This window comes from Coregonus clupeaformis, chromosome 26 (genome assembly GCF_020615455.1).
Source record: "Coregonus clupeaformis isolate EN_2021a chromosome 26, ASM2061545v1, whole genome shotgun sequence".
NCBI classification, from domain to species: Eukaryota; Metazoa; Chordata; class Actinopteri; order Salmoniformes; family Salmonidae; genus Coregonus; species Coregonus clupeaformis.
In genome coordinates this window covers 3,268,781-3,284,795 of record NC_059217.1, presented here as the reverse complement: position 1 = coordinate 3,284,795, position 16,015 = coordinate 3,268,781, and the positions used below count along the sequence as shown (strand labels likewise).

At 43.1% G+C, this 16,015-nt stretch overlaps 1 protein-coding gene across 6 annotated transcripts in view; it reads right to left on the bottom strand.

Moving 5' to 3' along the window:
• LOC121540512 (ecotropic viral integration site 5 protein homolog) overlaps positions 1-16,015 on the bottom strand; it is a 104,803-nt gene that overhangs the window by 77,302 nt on the left and 11,486 nt on the right. For 5 of the 6 annotated variants that reach the window (XM_045207703.1, XM_045207698.1, XM_045207700.1 and 2 more), the window contains exon 2: positions 8,721-8,986. In XM_045207703.1, coding sequence (XP_045063638.1) covers positions 8,721-8,905 — 185 coding nt within the window. In that variant the 5' untranslated portion in view covers positions 8,906-8,986. Of the gene's footprint in view, positions 1-1,073; positions 1,174-8,720; positions 8,987-16,015 lie in introns of those variants that run through there. The other variant, XM_045207701.1, reaches the window with a different exon arrangement.

The window sequence follows — 16,015 nt, the reverse complement described above, 5'->3', positions numbered from 1 at the left end:
TTTAAAAAAATAACTCACTGGCCGGTTTTGGCACACGGGCCACATGTTGCCAACCCCTGGTATATAGGTTAAAGGTTAAAGCCATACATTCAAATGAACTCAGTTAGCTAACAGGACAAGAGGTTGCAGTAATAGCCTATGGCTTCTAGCAAACATCTAAGATGACACAGAGTGTGCTTAAAGAGGAAGTGTGGAAGCAGGAAGTGTAGGGAATGTTGAGATCATTGATAAGGTTAGTCACTGGCTTCAGCCAGTAAATATTCACTTTCCTCTAACCCTCAGAAATGTCTCTCATATGAGATGCCTCAAGGCAATACCTAAACGCTCCATAGTAGGCCTTAACCTACAAACGTAGCCTAATTACATTTACATTTAAGTCATTTAGCAGACGCTCTTATCCAGAGCGACTTACAGTTAGTGAGTGCATACATGATTTATTTATTTTATTTTTCATACTGGCCCCCCGTGGGAAACGAACCCACAACCCTGGCGTTGCAAACGCCATGCTCTACCAACTGAGCTACATCCCTAATCAAAGCACATGGAAAGAACAATCCATTTCAAACACTGAGTACTAACCATCCACATACTCATCTCTCCCCATCTCCTTGGTAAATGTCTTTCATACTTTGTTATTTTCAGAAATACATCACAGATGTTGATACACTGTTAGTTCTAAGTTGGCACACACACTGTTGCAGAAAGGAAAGCTGAATTCCCAATGTAGCCTAGGCGCTGCTCCTCAGCTAATAATTAACCAGTACACAAACAGGTCATGCTGTGTTCTCACAGATGGCTCAAAACAAAATATATCAAACCATTGCGATTTACTGAAAAGCTTAAGTACATGCTCCATTACATTTAACATAACCAGAATAAGAAAACAAAATCAGAGATTCCTAGGAGAAGAACAAAAGAGGATACAAAGGAACTATTTAAACGAGTTGCTCCGACGATGTGGTTTGTTGCAAAATAATCCATGTCAGTTACACGGTCTTCCGTTATGGCCTCTTGGTAACAAGAAAAGAGCCCTGCGATCTAGAAAGAGAAGTTACGATCCTCGTGTTGCTTACCAAGACAGACTCATGGTGCTTTCTTCATGTCTTTGTTATGTAGAGGATCCAGAGAAGCTACCAGCCTGGTGAACTGGCTGAACTGAGTCTGGGACACGTCTCTCTCTCACACACTCACACCTCTTATCTACTCTACACGGTACAAAGGCCTTCTCCAAACATGGATCTCAAAATACCAAAGTAATCCGTCGGCTCCCACAGATAACCTACTTTTTTGCTGCACCTGCACATCAGTGTCTGCCTGCTCAGTCAGAAAGAGAGGATAACTAGGCACATACAAAAATAAGGATAACTAGGCATGTACAGTGCATTCAGAAAGCATTCAGCCCCCTTGACTTTTTCCTCATGTTGTTACGTTACAGCCTTATTCTAAAATGGATGAAATTGTTTTTTCCCCCCTCATCAATCTACACAAAATACCTTATAATGACAAAGCAAAAACTGGTTTTTCAAATTTTTTTTGCAAATGTATATATATCTATATGTGTATATCTGTATTAAATATCTATCTACATTTATATATATATACAGTGGGGGAAAAAAGTATTTAGTCAGCCACCAATTGTGCAAGTTCTCCCACTTAAAAAGATGAGAGGCCTGTAATTTTCATCATAGGTACACGTCAACTATGACAGACAAATTGAGGAAAAAAAAAAAATTCGAGAAAATCACATTGTAGGATTTTTAATGAATTTATTTGCAAATTATGGTGGAAAATAAGTATTTGGTCACCTACAAACAAGCAAGATGTCTGGCTCTCACAGACCTGTAACTTCTTTAAGAGGCTCCTCTGTCCTCCACTCGTTACCTGTATTAATGGCACCTGTTTGAACTTGTTATCAGTATAAAAGACACATGTCCACAACCTCAAACAGTCACACTCCAAACTCCACTATGGCCAAGACCAAAGAGCTGTCAAAGGACACCAGAAACAAAATTGTAGACCTGCACCAGGCTGGGAAGACTGAATCTGCAATAGGTAAGCAGCTTGGTTTGAAGAAATCAACTGTGGGAGCAATTATTAGGAAATGGAAGACATACAAGACCACTGATAATCTCCCTCGATCTGGGGCTCCACGCAAGATCTCACCCCGTAAGGGTCAAAATGATCACAAGAACGGTGAGCAAAAATCCCAGAACCACACGGGGGGAACTAGTGAATGACCTGCAGAGAGCTGGGACCAAAGTAACAAAGCCTACCATCAGTAACACACTATGCCGCCAGGGACTCAAATCCTGCAGTGCCAGACGTGTCCCCCTGCTTAAGCCAGTACATGTCCAGGCCCGTCTGAAGTTTGCTAGAGTGCATTTGGATGATCCAGAAGAGGATTGAGAGAATGTCATATGGTCATATGAAACCAAAATATAACTTTTTGGTAAAAACTCAACTCGTCGTGTTTGGAGGACAAAGAATTCTGAGTTGCATCCAAAGAACACCATACCTACTGTGAAGCATGGGGGTGGAAACATCATGCTTTGGGGCTGTTTTTCTGCAAAGGGACCAGGACGACTGATCCGTGTAAAGGAAAGAATGAATGGGGCCATGTATCGTGAGATTGAGTGAAAACCTCCTTCCATCAGCAAGGGCATTGAAGATGAAACGTGGCTGGGTCTTTCAGCATGACAATGATCCCAAACACACCGCCCGGGCAACGAAGGAGTGGCTTCGTAAGAAGCATTTCAAGGTCCTGGAGTGGCCTAGCCAGTCTCCAGATCTCAACCCCATAGAAAATCTTTGGAGGGAGTTGAATGTCCGTGTTGCCCAGCGACAGCCCCAAAACATCACTGCTCTAGAGGAGATCTGCATGGAGGAATGGGCCAAAATACCAGCAACAGTGTGTGAAAACCTTGTGAAGACTTACAGAAAATGTTTGACCTGTGTCATTGCCAACAAAGGGTATATAACAAAGTATTGAGAAACTTTTGTTATTGACCAAATACTTATTTTCCACCATAATTTGCAAATAAATTCATAAAAAATCCTACAATGTGATTTTCTGGATTTTCTTTTCTCATTTTGTCTGTCATAGTTGACGTGTACCTATGATGAAAATTACAGGCCCGTCTCATCTTTTTAAGTGGGAGAACTTGCACAATTGTTGGCTGACTAAATACTTTTTTTCCCCACTGTATCTATAGTTGAAGTCGGAAGTTTACATACACTTAGGTTGGACTCATTAAAACACATTTTTCAACCATTCCACAAATGTCTTGTTAACAAACTAAAGTTTTGGAAAGTCGGTTAGGACATCTACTTTGTGCATGACAGAAGTCATTTTTGCAACAATTGTTTACAGACAGATTATTTCACTTAATCATACTTCCAGTGGGTCAGACGTTTACATACACTAAGTTGACTGTGCCTTTAAACAGCTTGGAAATTTTCAAAAAATGATGTCATGGCTTTAGAAGCTTCTGATAGGCTAATTGACATAATTTGAGTTAATTGGAAGTGTACCTGTGGATGTATTTCAAGGCCTACCTTCAAACTCACTTTGCTTGACATCATGGGAAAATCAAAAGAAATCAGCCAAGACCTCAGAAAAAAAATTGTAGACCTCCACAAGTCTGTAGAATCAATAGTACGCAAGTATAAACATCATGGGACCACGCAGCCGTCATACCGCTCAGGAAGGAGACGCGTTCTGTCTCCTAGAGATGAACGTACTTTGGTGCGAAAAGTGCAAATCAATCCCAGAACAACAGTAAAAGGACCTTGTGAAGATGCTGGAGGAAACAGGTACAAAAGTATCTATATCCACAGTAAAACGAGTCCTAGATCGACACAACCTGAAAGGCCGCTCAGCAAGGAAGAAGCCACTGCCCCAAAACCGCCATAAAAAAGCCAGACTATGGTTTGCAACTGCACATGGGGACAAAGATTGTACTTTTTGGAGAAATGTCCTCTGGTCTGATGAAACAAAAATAGAACTGTTTGGCCATAATGACCATCGTTATGTTTGGAGGAAGGTTGCTTGCAAGCCGTAGAACACCATCCCAACCGTGGAGCATGGGGGTGGCAGCATCATGCTGTGGGGGTGCTTTGCTGCAGGAGGGACTGGTGCACTTCACAAAATAGATGGCATCATGAGGAAGGAAAATTATGTGGATATATTGAAGCAACATCTCAAGACATCAGTCAGGACGTTAAAGCTTGGTCACAAATGGGTCTTCCAAATGGACAATGACTCCAAGCATTCTTCCAAAGTTGTGGCAAAATGGCTTAAGGACAACAAAGTCAAGGTATTGGAGTGGCCATCACAAAGCCCTGACCTTAATCCTATAGAAAATGTGTGGGCAGAACTGAAAAAGGTGTGCGAGCAAGGAGGCCTACAAACCTGACTCAGTTACACCAGCTCTGTCAGGAGGAATGGGCCAAAATTCACCCAACTTATTGTGGGAAGCTTGTGGAAGGCTACCCGAAACATTTGACCCAAGTTAAACAATTTAAAAGGCAATGCTACCAAATACTAATTGAGTGTATGTAAACTTCTGACCCACTGGGAATGTGATGAAAGAATTAAAAGCTGAAATAAATAAACTATTATTCTGACATTTCACATTCTTAAAATAAAGTGGCGATCCAAACTGACCTAAGACTGGGAATGTTTACTAGGATTAAATGTCCTGGAGCTCTGTCAGAGTGATCATCGGGTTCTTGGTCACCTCCCTGACCAAGGTCCTTCTCCCCCAATTGCTCAGTTTGGCCGGGCAGCCAGCTCTACGAAGAGTCTTGGTGGTTCCAAACTTCTTCCATTTAAGAATGATGGAGGCCACTGTGTTCTTGGGGACCTTCAATGCTGCAGAAATCTTTTGGTACCCCTCCCCAGATCTGTGCCTCGACACAATCCTGTCTCTACAGACAATACCTTCGACCTCATGGCTTGGTTTTTGCTCTGACATGTACTGTCAACTGTGGGACCTTATTTAGACAGGTGTGTGCCTTTCCTAATCATGTCCAATCAATTGAATTGACCACAGGTGGACTCCAATCAAGTTGTAGAAACATCTCAAGGATGATCAATGGAAATAGATGCACCTGAGCTCAATTTCGAGTCTCATAACAAAGGGTCTGAATACCTATGTAAATAAGGTCTGTTTTTTATACATTTGCAAACATTTCTAAAAAACTGTTTTTGCTTTGTCATTATGGGGTATTGTGTGTAGAATGATGAGGAAAATTGTATATTTAATCAATTTTAGAATAGGCTGTAACGTAACAAACTGTGGAAAAAGGGAAGTATTCTGAATACTTTCTGAATGTACTGTACATTTCCATCTTGATCTCATCTGTTTTTCATCTTGGCATTCATTAGGGGAGGAACAAGGAATCTCAACATCAATATCAGTGGAATATCATACACCTGTATGGATCTTCCTGCAGTGAATATTACGTGCTTTTTCCTTCTTGAAAGACAACTATTTTCTATGGAACGATGTCAATTAAATGTGTCAACACCGAAAAATGAAACTCTGGAGATATATATACAGCTATGGAAAAAATGTAAGAGACAACTTCAAATTTTTCTTAAATCAGCATCTCTACATGTATGACAGCCATTCCATTCCAGTGTCTGTTGAATTCCAACACAGGCACACCTCATTCTACTGAATTAGGTACTGATTAGGTGATCACATTAACCAAATCTTATTTAACGAGGAAAAGTATAAAAAACACGGCTGTGGTCATCACTATCCTCTTGCAATAGGACCATCTGGATGGCAAAAACAGTGCTAATAGTACCTCAAAAGTAATATTAATCAAAGAATACCTATTGACCATGCCAAAATTTTGAGTGAGAAAAAGAAGGGTTCAATTCTGGCTTTACTGGCAGAGGGATACAGTGAGCGTCAGGTTGCTTCCATCCTTAAAATGTCAAAGACGGCGCTTCATAAGAACAAGGTCAAGCAGCAGACATTGGGGACAGCAAAGCTACAGACCGGCAGAGGGCGAAAACGACTCTCCCCTGCCCGGGATGACCGCCAACTCATTCAAATGTCACTCAACAACCGTAGGATGACATCAAGTGACCTACAAAAAGAATGGCAAACGGCAGCTGGGGTGAAGTGCACGGCGAGGACGGTACGAAACAGGCTCCTAGGGGCAGGGCTGAAGTCAGCAGGGCTGAAGCAAAGAAGAGCCTGGCTGAGGTTTGCAAAATACCATAAGGATTGGACTGTAGAGGACTGGAGTAAGGTCATCTTCTCTGATGAGTCCAATTTTCAGCTTTGCCCAACACCTGGTTGTCTAATGGTTAGACGGAGACCTGGAGAGGCCTACAAGCCACAGTGTCTCGCACCCACTGTGAAATTTGGTGGAGGATCGGTGATGGTCTGGGGGTGCTTCAGCAAGGCTGTAATCAGGCAGATGTATCTTTGTGAAGGACGCATGAATCAAGCCACGTACAAGGTTGTCCTGGAAGAAAACTTGCTTCCATTTGCTCTGACATCGTTCCCCAACTCTGAGGATTGGTTTTTCCAGCAGGACAATGCGCCATACATACCACACAGCCAGGTCAATCAAGGTGTGGATGGAGGACCACCAGATCGAGACCCTGTCATGGCCAGCCCAATGAAAACTTCTGGAATGTAATCAAGAGGAAGAAGGATGGTCACAAGCCATCAAACAAAGCCGAGCTGCTTGAATTTTTGCGCCAGGAGTGGCATAAAGTCACCCAACATCAATGTGAAAGACTGGTGGAGAGCATGCCAAGACGCATGAAAGCTGTGATTGAAAATCAGGGTTATTCCACCAAATATTAATTTCTGAACTCTTCCTAAGTTAAAACATTAGTATTGTGTTGTTTAAATTATTCGAGGTCTGACAACACTGCATCTTTTTTTGTCATTTTCTGCAAATAAATGCTCTAAATGACAATATTTTTATTTGGAATTTGGGAGAAATGTCAGTAGTTTATAGAATAAAACAAAAATGTTATTTTTACCCTAACAAATACCTATAAATAGTAAAACCAGAGAAACTGATAATTTTGCAGTGGTCTCTTAATTTTTTCTGCAGCTGTATATATATATATGTTTAATGAGCAATGACATTTTCGGTCCACAGACAATGATTCTTAAAACGGTACTTCTTACCCGACACAGCCTTTTCTAAGGGGGCAACAAGAGCTCTAAAATGTCCCACGATGACCTCTCTTTAACGGGGTGACATGAGGATGAGGGAGGGTCTTTGTGAGCTGTGGCAGATGATGGGGTATTGTTGTCAGTCACAGGGAAGGAGGGATGGAAGAGGGAGGGAAGAAAGGGAGGGCCAGCAGGGACATGGGCCTAGTGAAAGAGGCCAGCTGTGGCCCTGCTTGCAGGGGTTGAGATCTGGGTCAAAGATCAAATAACCCAGGAGTCCCCTCTACATCACCACGTTCAGGAAGGTGCACAGAGGTCTGCCCAGAACAATGAAAATTAAAAGTTGAATAATAAAATCTAGTGAGACATCCTTGTGGTACAGTCCATGGAGAGTGAGACAGATGCCAAAGGAGCTAGAAGAGGATCATCCATCACTAGTGAAAGCTACAGCATCTCTCTGTCTAGAATTTATTTTATAATGGATGCTAACCAAGCTTTACAGAGCATGGTAAAACAAACCTATTCAAATATCACTCTCACTTCCTGCTTCTCTCACACAGCAGACTGTGCAGATAGGACACATCTGAAGGAGAAACTACTACAGTTTCTCAGCCCCACTTTGAGCATCGCTCTCACACTTCAAACAGCTCAGTTCACCCACTCCTTCATTCAGTCTGTAAAAAGCCAAGGCTACATCTCACAGGGCTCTGACTACAGTCTTCTTCACTTGAGATACTTGAGATTGAGACTTGAGATAGCTTTACACTGTGCAGTGAGTACGAACCCAAGCAACCGGCTGCACTTCCCAGGCCTCCTCGTTTCCATGTCAACACTCTGAAACTGCTTATAAACGCAGGGTGAGAGCCATAGGAGGGACAGAAGGAGAGAGTGGTGGGAGAAAAGGGAGAAAGAGGGAGAGAGTGGAGGGACAGCAGTGGCGGCGGGGGTGTCTCTAGTCCAAATGCACTCTAATCTTGTTTCAGCTAATGAACACTTCAGGGACAGACAGTGTGGCTGGCTGTTCTTACTAAGATGACAGTGCCATGCCTTCACAGCCACTGTTACTTTGATGGGGGAGGGGACCAAAAAAATCTGAACTCATGAGGGGCCGCAGTGGCCCACCTTGCGAGCAAAACATTTTAGCACCTCCCCTCGACAGCGGATACTTTTTGTGGGGGGTTTTAGAGTTAAGTTCCTGCAATTCTACACATTTTGCCATGGAGCATAGAGAAATGTTATAGTTATAAAGCAAGTTTGTTGCATTTCTACACATTTTGCCATGGGGAGGAGATAAGGTTTTGCAGTTTTTTTTATATGATATCTGAGTGAGAGTGACTACCAAAATCAAATGGGGACCCCCGGTCGGTAACTCGACCACAATTACTACAAGTTTAGATAGCTGGCTAGACTATCTTACCAATCTAAACAATGTTACCTGAAATGGGCTAATTGAGTGACTGTCAGTGACTGACATAACAGAAAAATTCAGATGTTGACACTTTTTCAGATGTTGACACGCAGATATTGAGTGATTGATTGATTGTTTGATAGTGATCCCCTCACCTGTTCTGCTCCTCCAGCTTGGCGAGCAGCTCCAGTTCATCTGGGCTGAGCTTGGCGGGCGACGCCGACGTGGGGGACGGGGAGGACAGGGAGAGGGAGGTGGAGGAGGAGGTGGCTGTGGTGGTCTGCAGGGATGAGGGCACCGTTGCCATCTGGCTAGACGGCGTGGCCACCTGGCTAGCCATCTGACTGACCGTGTGTGACACCGAGTTCTTCACCCATGAGAGAGTAGAACTCAGCTTGCCTGCAACCTTGTCAGTCGCCACCTGTGGAAAATGAGATAAGGAAGCATGTGAGAAGGAGGAGGACTGGAGGAGGCCTTTACAATTTAACTTCCTTCCTTCTGTCTGTTTTATGTATTTTGGGCTTTTTGGCAATTATTTGGTTTTTATGGAAAAAATACAATGATTTGTTTTTTATGGACACTGGACAACCAGAGAACAAAAAGGACTATTGAAAACCATTTCTAGAAAGATTAGAACACTGATGTGTCACTGTGTTAGTGTGTAGTTTCATCACGCTCTCCGTAGCCGATGTGAGTAAGACCTTAAAACAGGTTAACATTCACAAGGCCACAGGACCAGACGGATTACCAGGACCTGTACTCAGAGCATGCGCTGAACAGCTGGCAAGTGTCTTCACTGGCATTTTCAACCTTTCCCTGACCCAGTTTGTAATACCTACATGTTTCATGCAAACCACCATAGTCCCTGTGCCCAAGAACACCAAGTTAACCCGTCTAAATCACTACAGCTCCATAGCACCTCACATCTGTAGCCATGAAATGCTTTCAAAGGCTGGTCATGGCTCATCAACACCATCATCCCAGAAACCCTGGACCCACACAATTCGCATACCGCCCCAACAGATCTACAGATGACGCAATCTCTATTGGACTCCACACTGCCCTTTCCCACCTGGACAAAAGGAACACCTACATGAGAATGTTGTTCATTGACTACAGCTCAGTGTTCAACACCATAGTGCCCTCCAAGCTCATCACTAAGCTAAGGACCCTGGGACTGAATACCTCCCCTCTGTAACTGGATCCTGGACTTCATGACGGGCTGCCCCGAGGTGGTGAGGCAGGATTTCTGTTCGGAAGTTTACCGGACCCACATGCATTGGGTATGTTACCTGATTGGGGCGTCCACCCACGGTTCTCAGAATGACAGAAATCACATCTAGAATTTGGTCATTCATATTAACAGATCATTCAAGTCGAGGATGCAACGATGTGCCGTCCTTCTTACCAAATTCTGAAGTGCACTTTGAACACAGTAGAATAACTGTCCACATTTACTTTTCGTCAGCTAACAGGACGAGTAACGAACAGCAGAATCACTAGCCTATGTCAATCTACTATAGTAAAAGTTTAGGCTACCTATTCTATTGGTCAGCTTGTCGAGAAAGAAAGAACCTATTCCAAAACTGACTCTGGGACAGTTGTGGGACGATAGATCCCAAATTCATACAACCAGTAGTCCTAGGCTACATAATTTTTTTTTTTTAAAGCAATGAGTCTGATGCAACAGATCAGAACGTTTAGTTAAAAATGTTAATAAACTATAATTTTTTCACATTATAAGCGCAGCAATGCACACAAGGCAGTAGGCTGTGTGTGAATGTTCGTTCCATAATGCAATTAAGCGGGAAAACAGTTGTCAAAAGGGCAATGCACATGCAAGCGGTTTCATGTGACAGATGAAAATATCCTTTAGAAATGTAGAAAGAGAGTAGATCTAATAGGCTACTTTGAAATCTCTGACTTCTGATATGTTCAAGACAACTGGGGAAAAAACAGTCATTCAACTCTGAATTCCAACAACTTGGGAACTCAGGCCCCTTTCTAGAGCAGTGATTCCCAACCAGGGGTACTAGGACCCCTGACGGTACTTGGACTATACACAGGGGGTACTTGAGAAGACTAATGAGACCATAGGCCTACTGGTAAAAGGCATGAGGGGGTACTTCAGGGGTACTCCGGGCAGAGCAAAATTCAGTTGGTGGTACAGTAACCAAAAAAGGTTGGGAACCGCTGTTCTAGAGCTCCGACTTTCCGACCTGAAGATCACTGAAGTCATGATTTGAGCTCGTATTTTTCCAAGTTCCCAGTTGTCTTGAAAGCACCACAAGATGCTGCAGCAGCAGCTCTTGCGTTGTCCGACAATTTTCCACTCAAAGACTCAGAATCTGTATGCTGCACATGTGTTATAAATAACGAATATACTGTACACACGACAATTTAATTCCACAAAATTACGCTAATTAACCTATAGACCGATAAGCATGACCAGTCAAATGTATTTACGTCGACTGGTCTTTACATCAATGAATAGGTTAAAAAGCATTCTTTCACAATGGGATCTTTTCTTCTTCTCCAGGACAATTTGATTTAAAATAGTATTTTCTATTATTATTTTTACAAAATTACATCGGACAAAAGACGGCTATTACCGGCTAAAGGAAACCCTGTGGTGAGGGTAGGCAACACATCCGCCACGCTGACCCTCAACACGGGGGCCCCTCAGGGGTGCGTGCTCAGTCCCCTCCTGTACTCCCTGTTCACCCACGACTGTGTAGCAGCGCACGACTCCAACACCATTATTAAGTTTGCAGATGACACGACGGTGGTAGACCTGATCACCAACAATGATGAGACAACCTATAGGGAAGTGGTAAAAGACCTGGCAGTGTGGTGCCATGTCAACAACCTCTCCCTCAACATGGGCAAGATAAAATAGTTTATCGTGGACTACAGGAAATGGAGGGCCAAACACGCCCCCATTCACAACGACGGGGCTGTAGTGGAACGGGTCGAGAGCTTGAAGTTCCTCGGTATCCAAATCACTAAGGACCTATCATGGTCCAAACACACCAACACAGTTGTGAAGAGGGCACAACAACGCCTCTTCCCCCTCAGGAGGTTGAAAAGATTTCGAATGGGCCCTCAGATCCTCAAAAAGTTCTACAGCTGCACCATTGAGAGCATCTTGACTGTCTGCATCACTGCTTGGTATGGCAACTGCTCTGCATCCAACTGCAAGGCGCTACAGAGGGTTGTGCGTACGGCCCAGTATATCACATCCAGGACCTCTATACCAGGCGGTGTCAGTGGAAGGCCCTAAAAATGGGCAAGTCATAGACTATTCACTCTGCTACGGTACGGCAAGCGGTACTGGAGCGCCAAGTCTGGGACCAAAAGGCTCCTGAACAGCTTCTACCTCCTAGCCATAAGACTGCTGAACAGTTAAAAATAGTCCAGGTAGCCATTTGATTATCTAAATTATCTGCACTGACTCTTGCACTGGCTCTATGCACACTGACTAGACTCTACCCACACACTCACACATACTACACAGACACTCCAACACACACCATACGCTCACACACACACACACACATATTGATGCCACACACACTTTCACATACGGTGCTGCTACTCTGTTTATTATATATCCTGATTGCCTAGTCACTTTGTACCCCTACCTACATGTACATTTAATTTTACCTTTATTTAACTTGGCAAGTCAGTTAAAAACAAATTATTATTTACAATGACGGCCTACACCGGCCAAATCCGGACGACGCTGGGCCAATTGTGCGCCGCCCTATGGGACTCCCAAACACGGCCGGTTGTGATCAAACCAGGGGGTCTGTAGCGACGCCTCAAGCACTGAGATGCAGTGCCTTAGACCGCTGCGCCACTCGGGAGCCCTACTGTATTACCTCAACTACCTCGTAAGCATTTCACAGTAAAGTCTACACCTGCTCGCCACATGTAACCAATAAAATGTGATTTTTATTATTATTATTAAAATGTGATTTGATGTTAGGCTTTTTTGTATGTCGAGCCATGCTTCATCTATCAACACATCACTGGGGGCACACTGCCTGCCCTTCAGTACATCTAAAGCACCCAGTGAAGGGGTTCCCAAACTGTTTTGGCCCACGATCCCATTTTGATTTATGAAAAGAATTATGTAGGCCTAATTAACAGCCAATGTTTACTTTTTTTATTTGGGGCTATGGCAGTCAACATAAATGCTGTCAGACTAATTTGCAATTATCTCACCACCACTACTCAGATGGGTGTGGTTGATCAATGCAGCGTCGGAGGTCCTCAATGTCAGGGGGCGTGGTTGACAGTGTGCACCTCATCTCTGCCGTCACATCCAACCTGGATCGATATTTGGTTTTAATGCAGACGAGAGCACTGAATCCAGCACTGAATCCATGAGTTTTATGGTGCTTTCAAGATAACTGGGAACTCTGAAAAATACAAAATAAATAGTGACGTCAGTGATCTTCAGGTTGGAAAGTTGGAGCTCTAGAAAGAGGCCAGAGTTCCTGAGTTGGAATTCCGAGTAGGATGACCGTTCAAAAAATAATAATCCCAGGCGGAGCTTGTTTTTTCCCCCAGGGTTCCTAGTTGTCTTGAATGCACTGAAGTCAGAGATTTACGCGTTCTCAGTTGTTTTGAGTCAGGAACAGCAATTCCTCCGTAGTGACCCGTGAATACGTTGTCTGCAGCGTTCGGTCACATGACAGCTCGATCAGCTGCTCGATTTCACTTACCGGCATGTCAACTGAGACAGAATCACAGTCAAAACTGATTTTTGGGAAGTAGGCCCAAAGTGCTCTTCCAAGCATTGGAGGTGAGCAGTCATCACTCGTGTGGGACACTTACTGATGCTGTTTTGTGTTAGAAACATGCACAGCCGAGGGAAGTGGGCATGGTTCGCTTTTCAAAGTCTCTCTCCAATAAGATTTTTTTCCTCTGAATCCACTGATTCGGTCTCTCATCTGTAGAATGTTTTTATATTTCCCCTGCATGCTTGCGTTCAGTTCGTTCAGTTTCCCAAATATGTCTGTTACATACGCAAGGAGACACATTTTATTTTCATTAAACAGAAAGTTGAATGTTACAGCATTCAATGAAATTCTACACGATTCTGTGCTTCCAACTTTGTGGGCCCTTTCCTGTTTCAGCATGACAATACCCCCATGCAGAAAGCGAGGTCCATATAGAAATGGTTTGTTGAGAAAGGTGTGGAAGAACTTGACTGGCCTGCACAGAGCCCTGACCTCAACCACATCGAACTCATTTGGGATGAATTGGAACGCCGACTGCGAGCCGGGACTAATCGCCCAACATCAGTGCCCGACCTCACTAATGCTCGTGGCTGAATGGGAAGCAAGTTCCCGTAGCAATGTTGTAAAGGAAAGCCTTCCCAGAAGAGTGGAGGCTGTCATAGCAAAGGGGGGACCAACTCCATATTAATGGCCATGATTTTGGAATGAGATGTTCGACGAGCAGGTGTCCACATACTTTTAGTCATGTAGTGTAGCTAGCAAGTTCGCAAACCAAATGCGTAGCTGGAGCTCTGAGCTAGATATAATTTATTTAATCAATCTTAAATTTCTTAGCTATACTTAACTTATAGTTAGTAAAAAGCAGTGGCGTAGCTTGCACACCCGCAGCGGTATGATTTTCAACAGTATTGAAATTCATACCCGGTATTAGGGCTGTCCCCGACAACAACAAAAAAAGGTTTGTTCTTGCAACCAATCGATTGGTCGAAATTTTAAAAAGTGTATTCTTTATAGAGTGTTTCTCAATATGCATACTACCGTGCTCCACATTCTCCAAGGTCGTTCTCTTAAGTACGTTCTTGTGAGGCCGAGAGTGTGGAGAACGCATAAAACACTTCATTTGAGAAGCACTTGCACTCCCCCTACTGTATTACCTCACGCTGCATCTCCCCATTCACTGAACCTTCTTTCAGCCAGGACAATGGCAACAATAGAGACGAAACAAGATATACACAAAGCAAGCGTTTTACTTCATAATTATCAGCTAGATAGATGTGAATTGTAATCTAGCTGGTTAGTTAAACAGCCAAAAATGACCGAAAACGAATGTTATGCAAGGTTGATGTCAATTCTTCGTGGGTAGCTAGCTAACAATTGTTTGTGGCTAGCTAGCTAGCTAGCCAGTTAGCCCTATTGACTTACTATGGAGTTACCATTTCACTGAACCTTGCTTCTTCTAGCCAGGACAATGGCAATAGAGATTAAACAAGATATACACAAAGCAAATGTTTTACTTCATAACTATCAGCTAGCTATATGTGAATCGTAATAATGTAGCTAACTAGATAGTATAACAGGCAAAAAAGGTAGATGTCAATTCTTTGTGGGTAGCTAGCTAACAATTATTTGTGACTAGCTAGCTAACAATTATTTGTGGCTATCTGACTGGCTAGCTAACAGTAGTAGCTAGCCAGTTAGCCCTATTGACTTACTATGGACTTAAGACCTACGCACACTACAGTGGGTATTGTAGGCAGGTAACCATGCCTGAATTACCACAGCATGTATTTATCAACATATCAAGAGAAAATATTGTAGTCAGGCAACACGAGATGTGAATAGGCAACATTTCATCTGCAGTCGGATAGTATTTTCTCTCGCTTCAGCTCAAATAATGTCCACCATTGATTTCATTAAATGTGTGTAATTTTTTACGTGGTTGCATCATATTTCTTTGCATACTTTCCGTTGAAGCTTGCGTCGATGCATGCTTCAACATATGTACAAACGGAGTATGCATTCGAGAAGTGCCCTCTTTGATTTGGACTCATACTCTCCGACCCTCCCGTGCTCAAATTTGCGTGCTCGGAGCACGGTAGTACGCATTTTGAGAAACCCCCCGTGTAGCCAACGGCTTGATAACGACAGAAGAGTTGGCTACCGCACACTATATACAGTATGAGACCAAACTAGTTGAGTCGTTCCATGTCATTTCAGCAAGCCATGACACCCACCATCTTAGATTGTTCCGAAATGGTTTCTGTAGTTAGAAACAGGTAGGATTGGCATTCCTGAAACATTATTTTGTTGAACTGTTATTTGATCTTGGAGAAATTAAGCTAATTGATTACACCCAATATTGGCCATTTCAATTTAGGTCTACAGGATTCAGATAATATTCAATAAATATAGGACCCAACATCTGATTTGCACTCTCCCTACCAATGAGTAAGACACAAAAGGAATACCAAAAAATTGTCAAAAGCCACCCACGGATCCCACCACAAACCATGCCAACCTAACAACCAGTATAAAGTATCAGTTCTCTATGTTTGACAAGTAGTATGAAGCTGTGGCCTGTAGTTTTGTTTCTCCATACTTTGTAATGTATTCCCTGTGAATCTGAAGATGTTTTTTCCCCGTTGAGAGAAATTGTCTGTTTCAGGAATGCTAATTGTATTTGTTACTAACTACAGAAA